Below are 17,951 nucleotides of genomic sequence, written 5' to 3'. Positions count from 1 at the left end.
ACAGTATTTTCATCAGAATACACTCACTATACACACTGGTTTTACAAGTTGGTCCACTGTCACAACACTTAACGTTTCATGTTCACGTTTCCTGATGGTGTGCTTGGATAACTTCAGTTTTTGCCCCCCACATTTTCATTGGTTTAAATACACGTTTTTACACATACACATTTACCAAATCTATTTATTTTTCACTGACATGGCAAACTTCAAAACATACCTGCAGCCTGGAATGTGGTGCATGCTGGTGAGGCTTGTTTCCTGCACAAAACCGGTCAACACAGGAAGTGACCTAATGGCCTGTTTTGGCTTTCTACTCTAAACTCTACATAACTGTACCACTTATGCATGCTCATAAACAAAATATTTAGCTAATTACGTGAAATAAACCTGGTGATGTTGTGAGATTGAGAAATACATTAGCAATATTATCTGTATATAATATTGATCTATAATGAGACATCTTCAAAATGTAGCAACTTGTATAATAAATAAAAGGTGTTTGTTGGTTTACGTATGTATTTATTAACACTGAGCGCGGTACTTCGTGTGTGTTCCAAAATCAGATTAGAGTGTGCGTGCATGTTGGCATGATAGGCGGTACCTATTTACTGAAACGAACACGTTTCTCCCTTCTCCCCCATAACGATTACGATCTCGAATTGCAGACACCAACGATCAAGCAAGATTGACCAAGCGACGTCATCGTCATCTTAGTTTGATTTATTTAAGGTTTACAATGCAAACTTCCAAGTACACGTTGTGGCTGGGGATTGTCGCCGTGGTGGTGGTGTCACCGCTTCTTCTGGACGGAAGGAGTTTCTCATGCCAGGTAAGTGTCACTCAAGAGTGGACTTTGACATGCCTTCATCTGGCTGGATCACGCCGCTTTTTGTTGTTTAGCACGCCACTAAACCATTTATTTTCATGTCCTCGTTCTGACATACATATATATATATATGTATATATATATGTGTATATATATATATTACGATGACTTAATTGACCCCGTTAGATAAGTACCATGCTATTTTTAGAGGTGTGTGCCATACGTCTCTTCCATTGGTTGGAGTACCCCGGGTGATCCGTGGGCTCCACTGATTCTTCCTACTCCTTTTCAGACTTGTTGAACTATGCAAATGTAACCACGTGATGGTTCTGAATGTGACTTGTTAAGCATGTCCAATCATACCATGTAGCATATGTTCGCTAATCTGGTATGGTCAATTACACTACAGTAAGTGGTTAACAATGAGCACTGTGATGTGAACTAATGCCTACATGGTGTAGTGATATTTGAGTCATATACAATGTACTCGATGCAGCAGTTAAACCTTTGGTCAAAATAATGCAGCACTTTGGCTAACCTCTTTTTGTTTCTTTTTCTCCAACTCCACTTTAGAGGGCAGATCAAAATGGTGAGTCTTTTCAAATTAGCTCAAGATGTGTGCTAATTATACCACTGTATGCTGGTGATGATGATCTCCCCTTACATGACTTTCTCTGTGTGCCCAGCTTATGGGAAGGACTTCTGCCCTGTGAAGACCACCCGTCGGGACTCTCATGCCAAATGTGTCATCGTCCATGTCGGGATAAAAGATGAAGGTATGAGTCAAACTGCACCCACAACACAAGGCGTACTTGTTGCAAAGTAATCTCATATTTTAAAATATGACATTTAATGCAAAAATGGCGAGAAGCTTGCAGCTTGTTTTCATCCAGTATTACTTTTTTGTTGATGTTACCGTTGAGGCAGAACAACTTTGTTGTAGTAGCGCTCTCCATGATCAACTTTTTTATATGCATTACTTTTCTACATAGACATCACACAATTAAGTGAAATCATCTCATTTCACTGCTCAGTGAAAGACTGTTTTGTCATGTGACCCAAAAAAATATGAATTATATATATAACATTAATATAAATTATATTAATTATGGATATAAATAATATATATTAGGCTCCAGCATACCTCACTGACCCTAGTGGGGACAAGCTGCACAGAAAATGGATGGATGGTTAATATAAATTGTATTATACATTATATATATGAAATTATATATAATAATTAACAATTCTAAGTAATACAATAATCTCTCATGCAGTAATAATGAACACTACCCTTTAAAGGGCTCATGACATAACAACACATGTTAATCAAATTATTTTCGCTGTGAAAAATAACATTGAAAGTCATGGCTTTTTGGCACTTCTTCCGTGACTGGAGGAAGAGGACCAAGTGACGTTTACACCAGAAGTTGCTACACGGAAGTTGTCCCTGGCTCCCAACGCTTTCTCAGTTGTTATGGTCCAGTTCTGGATGAATTTCTGTTAGTTATAAACAGAAGAAATCCGAACAATCCCTTCAACACTCAAAAGTTACGTAAGAAATGTACCCATACGAGTAGCAATTTTATTAGCCACGGCTGCCGGGGCGCTGCAGTGATTCATTGGGCTGCCTCTGTTCACCAGAGGGACCCGGCTCCATAGCGAATGTGCCTTAACCGGCATTAGGGGAAATAGACGCTATCTCGGCTCAACAGAGCATTCAACCCACCGGACACCAGACAGCTACATCTGGTCCTGGCTACTGGTCCTATCTAAGAACCCTTAGCTGTCCTGCAAGGTGCCTGCTGTAAACAACTTGAAGTCCACCCTGAACGGTGCCTGCATTAAATGTCAAAGTATAACGAGGGGAATTTACAACACACATACTATAGTCTTTAACCTTTTCTTCACTTCATCATGAAATAAACATCATCTCTTTCATCTTATCTCTTTGTTTTACTCCACGCAACAAGGCCCACCCACCAGAAAAAATGCTGAAGTGGATTTTATAATAAATTGGCCAATACTGAATACTGAAGCTTCTAGCGTTAAATTCTTCTTTGTTGTGAGCCTGCGCTATTAGGAGCCTGATAACGTCATCATACTTTACCTGTATATATTCCCACAGAGTATCAGCATTTGGGAGCAAATATGAAGTGAAAAAAAACGATAAAAATACAGTATAGTTGACAATCTGTGCAGAGTGGGAGAAGGCTAGCGCACGTACAATGGTGCGTTCGAGGACTGTCAAAAAAAGTGGGACACTCGCAACAAACAACATAAATATGCAAAAACTTCAAACTATATTATTTTTTTATATAAAATAATGGCCCACATTTCCAAAATTTATATGCATTTACTTAAAATTGTATTTAGTTATTTACAAATGTATGTGTGTGTGTTTTTTTTTACATCATTGTGCCTGAAAGGTTTCCTCGGCCCAGTTCGGCCCCACCCATGAACCAGTACTGGGCCCCGGCCCGGTGGTTGGTGACCCCTTTTATACACTACAATATTTTTTAATGAAACAAACTTATTTCTCATTGAGTATTGAACTTTATAATGAACACAGTGAAGTAAAATTAGCAGGGTGCTACAGTCATGCTGTCTGTCGATAAAATGACTTTGATAGAGTAATTACAAGTAATGAGGAACTTGGTCCATTTTCCATCCTGCAGGGAGTCATTTCAAACCATAGGAAGAGGTGGGTGAAACGATCCCAATGCTGATATTACCGATACAGTGGGGAAATCGATCCCAGTGTCGAGGTCAGTCAGCAGGCCCATTCAAAATTTCTACAGAATTTTTTCTACTGAATATGTCACTTCCTTGCCTTTGCTATAAGTTCATGGCTGTGTCAAAATCACAACTTCCTTTTACTCATATTTCATAGTTGTTCATTTATCTATGACCGTAGTATGACAAAAACGGGAGGGTTAAATGAGTACTTTCATTTTTTTGTGTGTATTTTTTCAAACTTTTTTTCATGTCATGAGCCCTTTTTAAAGCCCTTTTAAGTGAAGTACAAATTAGACATTTTATTTAATATGTATTTTATGTTCACTCAGTTTGTCATCATCTTAGTCATTTTTGTGTTGCTTGTGTGATTAAAGTTGCCATTCTTCCAGTGTTTAGTCATGCTCCAACCATTGAAGTCCGTTCGTTGGGAAAAGAGATCATCCGGCCTGTCTTGAAATACAAAAAACAGGTTTGTGTTGGATTTTTTTACCCCCACTTTTTTCCACTCTTGTGTCAATAAACAATGAGATGATCTGTGTTTTCTCTCTGTCGTAGGGCGCTAAAAAGAATGGTGAAATCCGAGTCCCGTGTAATGAGGTCACCCAAAACCATCTTCCACGCAGCAACAATAGCTTAACCTTGGTAAGATCTCTCTGGTGGCTTAGACACTTCCATACCATCGCATGCACGGGTGGGGTGTGTCAAGGTGCAGCGCCCCTGCCCGCCCGTCATCATTCCCCTTTCGTTTACCCTGTCCATGTCTACGCCATCTGTTTGTATTCGCCATGCCGACTCTTTTTGGATGGCCTCACTGACACTTATTTGAAATAATTTTCGTATGACAAGAATAACTTTTGCCTACATTGAGTACAATTATTCAAGTCTCGGTAAGCACAACAAAACACGCCTTTCGATGACTTATAGCTCGGATATATGCGACTTCACCGTTCAGACTGCAGTAGCTCGGATACACGGTAGTGTAGTGACAATGAGGAAGTGTTGTTCTGATGACGAAAGGGACAAAAGACGCGTTTGTGAGTTGGAAATGCATATATGTTGCACCGCTGTTGATATGTTCAGGTTACATTAAAGTTATAAAAGAGCGTTTAGACTCTGTGGGGAACTACACTGTGCTGCCGTCTGTCGTCATAACAGCCAGATGTGGCTTGCCGTAAGGCGTATGCGTTAATTACAGTAAAAAATGTAAGTAATTCAGGAAATAAATTTGTTACCGCTGTTAACGCGCTATTTTTGACAGCCTTAATAATAATTAATATTACATAATAATAATAATAATAATACGGAATAATGTAATAAGTCCAGTCCTGTGTGTGTATTTTTCGCTCCCCCTCTGTTGTGTTGAAAAGCTGCATGGCATGGAGGAGGAATGATCTGCTCAGTCTTTCACTGGTGCAGGGCAGTGATAGTAATCTGCCACAGAAACTGCTCTTCTGTTGGGAGATGATGCTGTGCATTGGATGATGGTGGTTGTCCATGATGCAAAGGAGACTCCTCAGTGTCCTTTGCTCCACCACAGATGTCAGGCTGTCCATCTTCCTCACCAGTTTGTCCATGCGTGTGGCGTCCTTCATGAGGCTGCTCCCCCAGCACATTACTGCATACAGGAGGGCACTAGCTACCACAGTTAGGTAGATCTGCAGCAGCTTCTTGCATACGTTGAAGGACGGCAGCCTTCTGAGGGAGTACAGATGGCTCTGCCCTTTCTTCCACAGAGCATCTACGTTGCCAGTCCAGTCATCCTGTTGCACTCCCAGGTATTTATAGGTGTGAACCACCGCCACACGATCACCTTTAATGAGAACAGGTTCTGGGTGTGTCCTGTTTTTCCTAAATTCAACCACCATTTCCCTGGTCCTGGTGGTGTTGAGGTACAGGTGTTTTTTGTCGCACCGGTTGACAAAGTCCTGGATCAGTTTTCTGTACTCCTCCTGTCCATTCCTAATATATCCTACGATGGCCGTGTCGCCCACGTGCATCTGTACATGGCAGAGCTCAGAATTGTGCTGAAAGTCGGACGTGCACAGGGTAAGCGGAACAGGAGAGAGCACACTGTGATCATACTGCTGGTCACAGTGTCGGACCTGCAGTTTCCCAGTCACCCATCACACTTTCTTCTCATTTCTCACTTCACTCACCTTCACACCATTTGACCTTTAAAAAAATCTCTTTTACACAAGCAATCTAGGCCAATGGGCAGTAGCACAACATCATACCCCCAAGCATGCTTAGACACGGACCAAAGAAAGACTTGCTTAATGAGCATCTTTTTCTTTGATGGGATCAATATTTTACATTCTACATTTTATATCAATATTTTTATACCTGTTTTGGATTTGAAACATTTAAGTTTTAACATGTTTTAAAGTAGCTAGAAATGGAAGTGGAGCCATGAAACTGAGTTTTGTCGTATACTGTGTGCAATGACAATAAACATCAATCTGTCTATATAAAATATAACAATGAAAAAACACAAGTCTTAACCTTCAGTCCAATTAATAATACAAAATAAATAAATATTGCAGAGCCCCTTAAGTAATGACACATCTCTTCCAAGCACAGATAAGTAAATAGAAGTATTTGTCACATGGGTGCCATGAAAATGCTGTGTTAGCTTGGAACATCTCAAAATGTCATAACAATGGTAATCGGACAACATTTTAGATTGAGCATAGTGCTTTCAACTCTCCTGGTACAACATTTCAAAGCAATCAGGTTACAAAGCAGAAAAGTTACCATACGCCTCTGTTGGTCTGGCTGGTCAAGTTTTGCACCCTTCTTGAAATTAATCCAAAGACGTTCCAAACTTTGACGTTCAAAGACGTTTAGCATTCTCGTCTTAGCCGTGGCAAGTTATGGAGTGTGCGCGACAATCCTTTCGCCGGCAGCCCAGGCTCTCGCGTTGTTTATTAGACACTGTCAACCGATTGCTTCTCTCGCGATACCTGGTGCATGTCTCCACAGTCAATTCATCTAAAGTTCGCTCCTCAAACCGGATATCCGGTCACATCAGTTTATTGTTCACATCCCAAGTATTTTTTTATTTAAAGTAAAAAAATTTATGAATGCTGAAAATGTGTTTTATTTGTGCAGGATTCATATTCATTAAGGATTGTTGTTTTTAATTGTATTACAATTGTATTATAATTAAAATGTTGCATTGGAACTGCAGCCTGTTTTGCCCATGAAGTCTAATAGATTATGGCATCTTTTTTTTTTTTTCTTTTTTGTCCTGTCCAGTCATTGGGGCAGATAGTATTGTTGATCTAAATGCCCTTACATTCTAAACAAGTTTGCTCTGCAAGGGAAAAGTGTAAGATACTCTTCCCTCTGTTATGTAGATAATTATTTGACTTCTTTGATGTTTATTGTAATGCAAATTTGGAGCGGCCGAACCGGAGCAGGAGGGGATGGAGAAGAAGAGACAATAAGACAGAGGGGGAGTGCGGAGACCAGAGGGGGACAATAAAGAGAGAGACAACAACATCAGCAGCAACAATTACAATGGCAATAACAAAACAAGACTGCCACAAAGACCATAATGGAAATGACAAGATAATAGCAACAGCCGCAGTGATAATACTCCATTGAAACATTCATAGGTTATGGCATCTTAGTGGACCATCTAAGGGTTAGGAATCTCTTCATTGTAGATTGACAAATTAGGGGCCTACAAACAGCATCTTGCTTTGGGCCCCCACAAAGCTAGAAACGGCCCTGATCGTTGACCGCATGCAGATGTACGTATATTCTCCTAGCTTCACATATTGCTTTGTATTTGTTAAGTAGCTTTTCACCCAGTTCAAGACCAACCCTCTGATGCCATAGGGTTCTAATTTGTTAATTAAGATGTTATGATTAATTGTATCAAATGCTTTTGTTAGATCCATAAATACTTTGGGTGCACACTGCATTGGTAATTTCCTCAGTTATTTCAATTAGTGCCATTGATGTTGAAATGTTTGTTCTCTATCGGTATTGGCTGTCTGTGAGTAGTTGGCTTATATCTATAAATTTTTCTAACCTGGTATTAATCATTTTTCAACGATTTTGGAAAACTGAGGAAGTAAGGAAACTGGTCTGTAGTTTATGAGCAGGTGTCCGTCAGTCTTGTAGATTGCTACTTCTTTTGCTATTTTCATTTTTGCATTTATTCACAGTTTTTATTATATTCACAATATCAATAATTTCCTCTTCTGTCATGTCAGTGAGGAACATTGAACATTTTCTGGAAAGTTGTCAACTTGTTGCTTCGTTGAGGCGACATCCATTTCATTTGGTTCGCCTCGGCTTTCAACTGCCCTGGCGTAAGGCCTGGTGGAATTCTGAGCCCAGTCACAATCACATCCTTCATTTCTGTGTTCTGATCCATCCCATCGATTGTATTCTTCATTTGCTCAAAGATTTATCTTCTATGCTTATTCATCTTCCTTGAGAGCTTCAGACAGAGCAGTGTTATCCCTTTACTGTGCCATGAAGTGCTCTCTTTTCCTCCCTAAGATTCTCGATCTCATCATGAATCTCTTGTTGCTTTTGTCCCCGCAATCCTCCCTCTGTCTCCTTTTTCTCTCCTTCTCTATCCCCTCCTGGTCCGGCTGCCCCTAATACAAAGCATATTAAAACATCAAAGTTAAACACCAATTATGCAACCGAAGAACTATTACATTTTAAAGAAATATTACACTTTGCAGAGCAAATCTGTATAGCAGGGAAGGGCATTGGTAGATCAACAATACTACTTGCCCGAAAGGCTGGACAGGGCAAAAATAAAAAATAATAATAATTTCCATTTGCCTGTTTGAGAGACACCTTTAATCATTTTAATCATTGTTGCTGAATGTTAAAAAGATGTTTGGTTTGTTCCAGTGGGAGCTTGTTTATGACTGTGTGAAGGCTGACGTGCAACATCCTATCACTGTTTCCTACAGCACAACATTAATGAACTGCAGCGTCACTTACACCATACCAGGTAGCAAGACTGACTTTTTTTAAAATTACTTCTAATACTGTCTGCTAACCATGAGAAGTGTCTCCCCTGGGTTTTTTTTTTGCTGTTTTTTAAATATCCTAAATCTTCTGTGTGATTTTTTTCTAGCTCCCGTGCCAAACTTTCATTGGTCCATAGACAATGCATCTAAATCCTTCGCTATAACAGTCAAATCTGAGGATAAAGTCTATGCAAATTGGTGCTATAATCTGAGTGCATACTTCTGCGGTCAAGGGTCACGTTCCAATCCAACTACTGTAAGAGTCCGTGACACAATTACAATTCTCCACATATCCTTACAAAAAATTATTTGTTTTATATGCTGTATGTCTTTTTTTTTCAGATTGATCCAGCTCAATCCCACTCTGCTCTTGTAAAATTCCCTTACCTGCTTCCATGTCTCTGTGTACAAGTATGTCATGCTTTACATATTTGGTAATGTAGTGATATGTGAGTCTGCTCTTCATGCTTCTGAATGTCTTGTCTTGTGTTGGCAGGTATATTACACACACACAGATGCTGTGCGGAAAACAGAGTGCCCTTTTCACAATAATACTGTGGCAGGTGAGTAAGAGGCTCAGTGAGACATCTCCAATTAGGGAACTTTGCATATTTTTTATATTTTATTAAACACAAATCCAAAAAGCCCTGTTGAATAGTTCTGGCACAATATTTCATGGTTAACTGGATCACTGATGGATGGTGATTTATGTACCAAATTATATACAGTAATCCCTCATTTATCGCAGTTAACTGGTTCCCAGAACCCAGAAGTGAATTTCCACAAAGTAAAAATCCTTATTTATTAATGGAATATTTTCATAGAGCCTAGAAAACCTGTTTACAACCTTCTAAATACAGGTTTTAACATTATTAGAGCCCTCTAATACATGAAATAACACCCATATAGTCACCTTTACACACATATTACCCAATATAGTAGTCATAATAACAGGAAATAAGACTACATACATCACATAGACTCACATGTTAGCATTGGGAGAGTTTTCTGAACAGCATATGTCCTGCTGTGGCTTTTATCTCGTCAATATAACATTACTGATACCAAGTGACCGGTGTAGAATACTACACATCAAGTCTTTCAATGGGTCTTCTGAATGCCTTATATTTGTATTTTCATTTATTTAGCCATTTGTATGCTTGAAAATGTTTAGTTTAGGCCAACAATACGTAAAATTTGCGTTAACATGCATATTTCTTTTACTAATAGGCTGCAGTCAACCACGAAACTGCGATAATGTGTAATTGATTTATCTTAAATAAATTTCATAGAGGGGAGCCACAAAATTTGAACCGCAAAGTGGAGAGGGACGACTGTACATAGACATGTGTAACCGGTGGTGTTTGTCTCTCTGCGTTGTGGCTGATGGAGTGACGACAGACACAGGGTTGCTGCGGAGTTGCACTTCGTTTTACTCTGAGAAGTAAAACACACATATGCAGCCACAATGTGGCCGAATAACGTGCCCCCTCTCAATTCGAGATCACGAACAAAAAGGGCGTACACACAAAGCGAGGTCAAACATGGCATACCTGAGAAGTAAAACACACATATGCAGTCGCAATGTGGCCGAATAACGTGCCCCCTACACAGATTACAACACAAGAGAAGAAAAGGATAAGAAATTAAGTTCTAAATTAAATTAAAACACAAATTTCGGGAGCCATACGGACGCCTACCTTTCACTTGGAGATCACGAACCAAAAGGGAAGTACAAAGGCGTGGCTCTAACTTATAATGAAAGGTGTCACACTATTTAGAGCAGTAGGGGGTACACAGCGACAGACGTTATTGACGTTCCACATGAATAACATGACAATACAAACACATCAGGTATTACTTGAACATACATTTTGTGTAATTATATCAAACATTTATGTAGCATATTTACGATGACTTAATTTACCCTGTTACACATGCATATCATGCTTCATTTGCTTCTTGTGCATTCTATCAATTTTATGTACAAAAAGATCCATGTACAATTATCTTGTTAACATGTCTCCTTCATTGTAATCCAAACATACTGTATGCTTTACATGCGCCAGTAGATGCACAAGATGTTTGGCTCTCCTCTGAAGTGCAGTTGTTTGAGTCCAGTTTCACTTGGAGCGCTCCGTGTCCAGCTAGAGACTTAAAGCTCTTTGCCTCCCTCTGTTGGAGGCATCACGAACATCTCTGCTCCCCCTTACCGAACTCCACACTGGAAGGGAACGAAGATGGGCAGAAACTGGTACTTTTCACAGAGCTCAGTTGGGGACATATGTCTAATGATGTAATCAATAACCTGATTCCGTGTCCTTGCAGATATTTGACACATCTGATGTGGACAGACACCCTCAAATGTGTGTGAAGGTAAGGGTCCAGTAGAGGAAAATGCAAAGATATGTGCAGAAACTCATTCCACGTAGTGGTGTAAGACGTTAATGAATAATGAATATATGGTCATAACAAAAGATTCAGCAAAGTCCAGAGTGATGAAGTACATGGGAAGCCTGGCTTCTCATGCCTTCTTTGCTAATAATTACTAACGATTCACAGAATCTATTATAATACACACATTCTTTCTAAGCCCTCCCTAGTGTAACTACTCGGGGTGTCACAAGATCTTAAAACGTGACAAGATTTTTTGTTTAGAGAAGAGCTGTCTCGCAAGAACCGGGCAGCCAGAAGCCCATCAGACTGTGAACTATGGCATCATTACTATGAGTAATAATGCACGTAATATGTAAGTGGCCGTGCACGGGCAGGATTGGAACCACACATTAAGTGCTTTACGCACACTATAAGCCTAGCAATTCAATTTATCTCGGTGTTCCCAGCGTCGACGAGGGATGTGTGGCTGGCTGTTTTTTCCATCGGAGTTGAACAGCTCTCGCCATGTTAATACCAAGCAGAAGCTGGACTAATTCTACATTTGATCAAAGTTACCTAAGATTTGTCTGATCAAACTTGTCTGCACTTTTGATCATTTGGCTGAGTGCCAACTTTACAAGCACCAGCGATCACCAGTGGAAGTTAGTTACTAGTGGGGGAAAGGCTTCTTGAGACGTCATCTGTACTTCGTCGCTGACGAAGCTCTTCGGATGAGGAGCGAAACGTCCGACACCTTCTTCACAGAAGTACAGATGACGTCTCAAGAAGCCTTTCCCTCGATGGACAACTCCTGTACGACTGAGAGCCTACACAGACGCTTAGTTACTAGTGCTCCAAGTTAGGAGGAGAAATGAAAGTCAGGCGTATCAGTGACGATGTATTGGAAGATAAAGGGTTACGTGGGTGTCTTGCTTCATTTATAATGGTACTGTGGACCATAACTCTGCTTCATAACACATCTGATATGTGTAAGAGATCTGTGTTGACAATTTAGCAACATGGACGCTATATTTAGAGAGTAGGAGTGCGCATTACAAGTGAAAGACAGGACATGTTTATTGCGTCATGCATTTATTTGATAATTAAATGCAAGAGATCAGTAAAGGCGAAGTATCCACTGCGCGAGCAAACAGGAGTGGATCGCCACATCCGTACCACAGTGCAATGCCAGTCTGAAGCTGCATAAACACTCCACAATGCAACCCAGCCCCTGACCAACGACAGAGCCAAGAATGCAGAGTTTTGACACACTCCTGCGTCGCCTGGCAGCACCTCGCTTCTTGATGGAAACACACATTGGTGTCCAAATTGTGACGCAGGGGCCATCTGTGGAACGTGGGTCATTGCAGAAATAAAATCAACAACATCCCAGCGATACTGTGTTGATACGATACGTGTTGATAAGATTTGTCTTTAAATACAATGGTGTGAAAAAGTGTTTTTTTTGCATGTTTGTCACACTTAAATGTTTCAGATCATCAAACAAATTTAAATATTAGTCAATGACAACACAACTGAAAACAAAATGCAGTTTTTAAATGAAACTTTTTATTCTTAAGAGAGGAAAAAGATCCAACCTACATGGCTTTGTGTGAAAACGTGATTGCCGCCTAAACCTAATAACTGGCTGGGCTACCCTTAAAAGCACCAACTGCAAATATGCGTTTGCGATAATTTGAGTCTCTTACAGCGCTGTGGAGGAATTTTGGCCCACTCATCTTTGCAGAATTGTTGTCATTCAGCCACATTGGAAGGTTTTCAAGCATGAAGCGCCTTTTTAAGGTCATGCCACAGCATCTCAATAGGATTCAGGTCAGATTTGACTAGGACACTCCAAAGTCTTCATTTTGTTTTTCTTCAGCCATTCAGACGTGGACTTGCTGGTGTGTTTTGGATCATTGTCCTGCTGCAGAATCCAAATTTGTTTCAGCTTAAGGTCACAAACAGATGGCCGGACATTCTCCTTTAGGATTTTTTGGAATTCATGGTTCCATTTATAGTCTTTAAGTCTTCTAGGTCCTGAAGCAGCAAATCACACTACCACGACCACATTTTACTGTTGTTATAATGTTCTTTTTCTGAAATGCGGCGTTTCTTTTATGCCAGATGTAATGGGACACACACTTTCCAAAAAGTTCAACTTTTGTCTCGTCAGACCACAGAGTATTTTCCCAAAGGTCTTGGGGATCATCAAGATGTTTTCTGGCAAAATTGAGATGAGCCTTAATGTTGTTTTTGTTCAGCAGTGGTTTTCATCTTCGATGACCGTTTTTGCCCAGTGTCTTTCTTATGGTGGAGTCATGAACATTGACCTTAACTGAGCTAAGTGAGGCCTGCAGTTCTTTGGATGTTGTTGTGGGGTCTTTTGTGACCTCCTGGATAGCTGTTGCTCTGCTCTTGGGGTAATTTTGGTTGGCTGGCCACTCTGGCCACTGGGAAGGTTCACCACCCTTCCATGTTTTCACCATTTGTGGATATTGGCTCTCACTGTGGTTTGCTGGACTCCCAAAGCTTTAGAAATGGTTTTGTAACTTTCAGACTGATAGATCTCAATTAATCTCAGTTATGTTTTAACTGTGGGGGCGATCACTTTTTCACAAAGGTCCATGGAGGTTTGGATTTTTTTTCTCCCGTAATCATAAAAAGTTTCATTGAAAACTGCATGTTGTGTTCACTTGTGTTGTCATTGACTAATATTAAAATTTTGAAAAAAGCCTCAAACATTTAAGTGTGACAAACATGCAAAAAAATAAGAAATCACAAACGGGGCAAATAACTTTTTCACACCACTGTATATGCATAACGTTGTTTTTTTTTTCCAATTGTTATAAATATCACGTAAATAGCCAAAGACAAATAGATCAGGCAAAAGCAGTGAGATGGCATTGTTCAGCTACAAACTGGAACCGTTACTGCTGGACTTCAGCCAATAAGGAACTTACATATTCTACCTGACACTTACGTATAACATAAGAGTTTATTTTTGAAATCGTCTGATTGGCATAGTGGGTAACAACATCGGCACTTGGCACAGGGGACAATGGTTTCAATCCTAGCCAGGGTAAATTACAATATATATTATTATTATCAGTATTTAGCAATACTAGCCTTCACAGTGTCTGCCAATAAAAATTCTGGCTGGTCAATTCCCTACTGAAGGCCCAAGTACCAAATGTACCGCCCATCACTGATAACGACACGTCAACATGAATGATTGGTAGTAGCAGCTACAAGTGCCGTGTACCTTTTAGCATTTTTAGTTTTTGTTTCAATTTGTTGGAAAAACTTCAACAGTTAAAAGCATCATGCTTAGGTCATGCATGCAGAGTTATAAAATGTTTCAAAATGTATCTTCTGCATTGTTTTGTTTCTCAGTTAAATAAATAGTCTGTATGTCCAGTCCTACATTTTGTCTCCCCCCCAAGCAAAGAGCAATGGCTGCCATCTCTCTAACCTGCACATTGATTATAACTGACTTTTATGTTTGCAGTTTTCTCTAAAAGGCAGCCACAACATCTCCTGCCCCTTCCAGGCTGGTGAGTTGAACGCAAAGGTCTTCGATGTTGATACAAGCTGCGCCATGATGAGTTTGAATACCTTCCTGTGTTGCAGATATGTCCTCATGGCAGGCTTATATCGAACCACACCAGCACACCCTGTTTGTGCATATCAATCCTACTGTCCCGGCCACATTCTCAGCTCAGCTCTGCATCCTGACCAAGAGGGAATGTGCACCCAGAGGCCATGTCTGCTCAGCGAGAGCGGTAATTGCTGACCAAACGAGCAACTTGGTTCATTAAGAAAACGTTTTCAGGTCAAAACTGCAAAGTATTTTATCGTTTCATCCACACTGAAATGGCTCTCTGCTGAGCTGAAATGTTATTCTGAAAATCTGAAAACGCCGGCTCGTCATTTTTGTGTAGACAACCAACCCGCTTCTTTCAGAAAACAATGACTTCACCGACCCGTCAGTGTCACATGACCAGAAGTGAACTTTAACGTAATATCCAAATATTTCGACTGGCATGACTCACTACTCTCGACATTCTCCTGATCTTTTGTTGTCTCATACTCCAAAATGACTCGCAGAAGTAATCCCACTTTGTCATAGGTCTAGACGAGCCCTGGAAAGCGGAAGATGACGGACTTATGCGTTTTTTCTTCTTCTGTAGTTTGGTGTGTCACGTGGTTCCGTCTGCGTGTCTGTTTACAGCACCACATGTTGGTGTGCCTTGTGTATTACATTGTTTTCGTCCAGTGATCCGTTCCCTTCTGGTTGCAACTATTTACTAATCTGGCACAGTGTATAAGCACATTTTTTTCAACCCGCCAAAATAAAAATCCCAGGATTGTTTCCTTGTGGACAGGGCCTTAACGGTACAGAAAAGAAACATTGTTTACTTCTGTTTTAACACTCAGGAAGCAGCTTTGGAAACCAAAATAAGCGTTCCTCTTCAAGTGATTGCTGAGAGACCATGTGTGCAGGTACAGTAGCTTTTATCAACTCTTACTGCTGTGCAAAGATCATTTCTTGACAATGGTGCTGTTTTCTTCTTCACGTTCATTAAAATGATGTAGGTGTGGCAGTCAGATCCCGCCCACAGGGGACGCAGAATTTTTTGTCCACGCTGTGAGTATGCTGAAGATTCAAATTCTAACCACAAGAATGTGTAACTGTATCATCTCATGTAAATAAATGCAAGCACCCTCCTCCTCTTAATCGTGCAGATGATCGCATCCGATGGGGTGTGCAAGCTGTGGCAGCTTTGATTCTTCTTGGCATTGTTGCATTTTTGAGACTTTTCATCCGCTCTCTCACCAAGAGGGGAGCTACAGGTTGGTGAAATCATTATTATCATTATCTTATTGGATTGAATTGCTCCTTGCTTACATAACTTCTATTAGGTTTTGTTTTTATAGCTAAATAAAGTTATCAGTGGTTTATCCGTAATTACTTGAATTGAAGTATACTGTATTTCTACTTTTCACTTGTCTAATAGTAAATGTGATTGTTTTGTAGTATAATCTCACCCTCTTTTTACATTTGTAGATTGGCTGTATGTCCAGAAGCCAGTGTTGCTGGTGTGCTCATCGGATCACTCGGCACACATATCTGCTGTGTGCGCCCTGGCTTCTCTGCTTCGGGAGGATCTGAGTGCCACGGTCCACATGGCCCTGTGTGCCCAAAGCTCACAAAGACATGCAGGCACTGGGACGACTGTGGCAGATCTGGGCCCGCTTCCTTGGCTGTACGGGCAGTGGGAGGCAGTGTGCGAGGCACAAGGAAAAGTGTTAATCATCTGGAGTCCTGAGGCCGAGAGGACGTATAAGAAGTGGCGGGAGCGTACAAGACGTTGCAAAGATGGGGTGAGATGTGAGAACATGACAGAGGTGATGGAAGATGACTCCAAACACAATGCAGGACCACTGGGAAAACTGAAGAAAGAGGATTGTGTGAGAACATGCAAGGACATAGACTGGGGAATGCAGTACGAGCCGTCTGCAGTGATAGAACCAGTGTTCACAGCCGCTCTTGACTGCCTGGAGGGGGCGCTACGTGAGCGCAAAGGTGAAGAAGCTGCATTTGTGTACTTCCAGGGCCACATCCACAGCAGGGACATCCCAAAGGTCTTCCGAGATGTTCCTCGCTACTGCATACCTCAGGACTTCAGTGGTCTCATTCAGGAGCTTGGAGGCATGAGAAGGACAAGTAGTAGATTATGGTGGCACTGTTGGCACAGACTTGTGTCAAACGGGATGTCGGTGTGGCTGGCACGGCAGTTAACCCTCAAACTGCAGACGCAGCTGCCTCAAACTCAGAGGACAGAAGGTCAACGGTCAGGAGTTACATCATTCAGACGACTGACGCCTATACGGAATACGCAAGGAACAAAGCAAGAGCATGAGGCTTGCTTGCAGTGGTCATCAGAGAAGACTTAAACTTGGACCTGTGGGACACTTTTATTCCCCTGGAAACATGATGCTGGTGTTCTGTTGTAGCTCCTGCAAAGCTCTTCAAAAAGCCAAATCCACAGGTTGTGTGACCGAACGAAACGCAGCACATCAGTCTGTTAGGTGTACTGTAAATATGCATCATGGTAATCAATGCAAATTTGAGTGTATAACGCACAACTAATTCCGAATTCTCCAGCAGATTTGTTCTGGGGATATTTCCCTTGTCTAATGAAAAGTATTAATCTCCTAATTTACTCTGAAAAACAAATAAGGATGTTTCTTTGTTTTTCCACATGTAAAGAACAAACCCACAAATTACTGCCCATGAAAATACTGTACGTGCGTTTTTATTGTTTTGTTGTGCATTGCAGTTGTGCATTGCAGATTAATAACTTCTGGTGGTCCGAATTTCTTTTCATTGTGAAACAATAACAAAAATTAGTAGTGCGTCAAATGGCTGACCTTCATGTAGTTGGTGTGAGGTACCCTGAGATTCCCAGCCCTACTCCCAATACAGTACTTGATGCGGCCCAGCCTCACCCAGACTCTACCTCCACTGGCCCCCAGTGAAATTGAGTTTGAGAACCCTGATTTAGATGATATATTATCTATACATATACACTAGGTCCCCAACTTACGAACGCAATTGGTTCCATACGACCGTTCTTATATCAAATTGTTCTTAAGTCGGGGAAAAGGTAATACTACCAATTATATAGGTACTACATGTACGTGTATACATATACAGTATAGTGTAAGTGTATGTATGTAAATAAGCGTTTGAATTCAGTAGTAATATTAAACGAGGATAATTAATGAAAAAACAATAATAAAAATGATATAATAATACGTAATGATAAATGTTTTTTACCTTTGAAGAGAAGTGGTTGAGCATACGTCGTTGTGGTGGAGTTGGAGGAGGAGATATTGAAAAAAAGGACAAATCGTCGTCGTGGTTAGACTCTTCTAAAAGAGGTAGTGTTCTGTGGGTGGTGTAGAATTAAGCAGGCCTATTAACTCTTCAT

The 17,951-nt window shown here is 40.7% G+C and overlaps 1 protein-coding gene and 1 long non-coding RNA gene across 7 annotated transcripts; one reads left to right on the top strand and one right to left on the bottom strand.

Annotated features, from left to right (window-relative positions):
• Nucleotides 1–627: 627 nt before the first annotated feature.
• LOC129193484 (interleukin-17 receptor E) lies at nucleotides 628–17,379 on the top strand. 6 transcript variants are annotated; one of them, XM_054797809.1, is made up of 17 exons: nucleotides 628–832; nucleotides 1,403–1,418; nucleotides 1,516–1,605; nucleotides 3,958–4,037; nucleotides 4,124–4,210; nucleotides 8,453–8,555; nucleotides 8,682–8,830; nucleotides 8,917–8,985; nucleotides 9,071–9,137; nucleotides 10,644–10,828; nucleotides 10,903–10,950; nucleotides 14,462–14,507; nucleotides 14,584–14,735; nucleotides 15,391–15,456; nucleotides 15,550–15,601; nucleotides 15,700–15,807; nucleotides 16,022–17,379. In XM_054797809.1, the coding sequence occupies exons 1-17, from the start codon at nucleotides 740–742 to the stop codon at nucleotides 16,909–16,911; spliced, it is 2,301 nt and encodes a 766-aa protein (XP_054653784.1). In that variant the 5' UTR covers nucleotides 628–739; the 3' UTR covers nucleotides 16,912–17,379. The 6 variants fall into 6 exon arrangements, with proteins under 6 accessions (XP_054653784.1, XP_054653783.1, XP_054653782.1 ...); XM_054797808.1 differs by having other exon boundaries at nucleotides 3,943–4,037; nucleotides 10,647–10,828; XM_054797807.1 differs by having other exon boundaries at nucleotides 3,943–4,037.
• On the bottom strand, nucleotides 5,872–10,494 carry LOC129193550 (uncharacterized). Its single transcript, XR_008573559.1, has 3 exons — nucleotides 10,275–10,494; nucleotides 10,128–10,180; nucleotides 5,872–8,187 (listed from the first exon to the last, which is right to left on the bottom strand). It is a non-coding gene; the product is annotated as an uncharacterized LOC129193550 (long non-coding RNA).
• Nucleotides 17,380–17,951: the final 572 nt, after the last annotated feature.

Source organism: Dunckerocampus dactyliophorus, chromosome 1 (assembly GCF_027744805.1).
Source record: "Dunckerocampus dactyliophorus isolate RoL2022-P2 chromosome 1, RoL_Ddac_1.1, whole genome shotgun sequence".
Taxonomy (NCBI): Eukaryota; Metazoa; Chordata; class Actinopteri; order Syngnathiformes; family Syngnathidae; genus Dunckerocampus; species Dunckerocampus dactyliophorus.
Note: the sequence above shows the minus strand (reverse complement) of the source record. Positions and strands in the feature narration are given on the sequence as shown.

What these genes read in the sequence shown, in the direction of transcription:
- LOC129193484 (XM_054797807.1), top strand. Translation starts at nt 740, where the DNA reads ATGCAAACTTCCAAGTACACGTTGTGGCTGGGGATTGTCGCCGTGGTG. An exon ending in TCTTGAAATACAAAAAACAG is followed by an intron (nt 4,038 to 4,123) that starts GTTTGTGTTGGA and finishes TCTCTGTCGTAG; the next exon opens with GGCGCTAAAAAGAATGGTGA. An exon ending in ACGAAGATGGGCAGAAACTG is followed by an intron (nt 10,829 to 10,902) that starts GTACTTTTCACA and finishes GTGTCCTTGCAG; the next exon opens with ATATTTGACACATCTGATGT.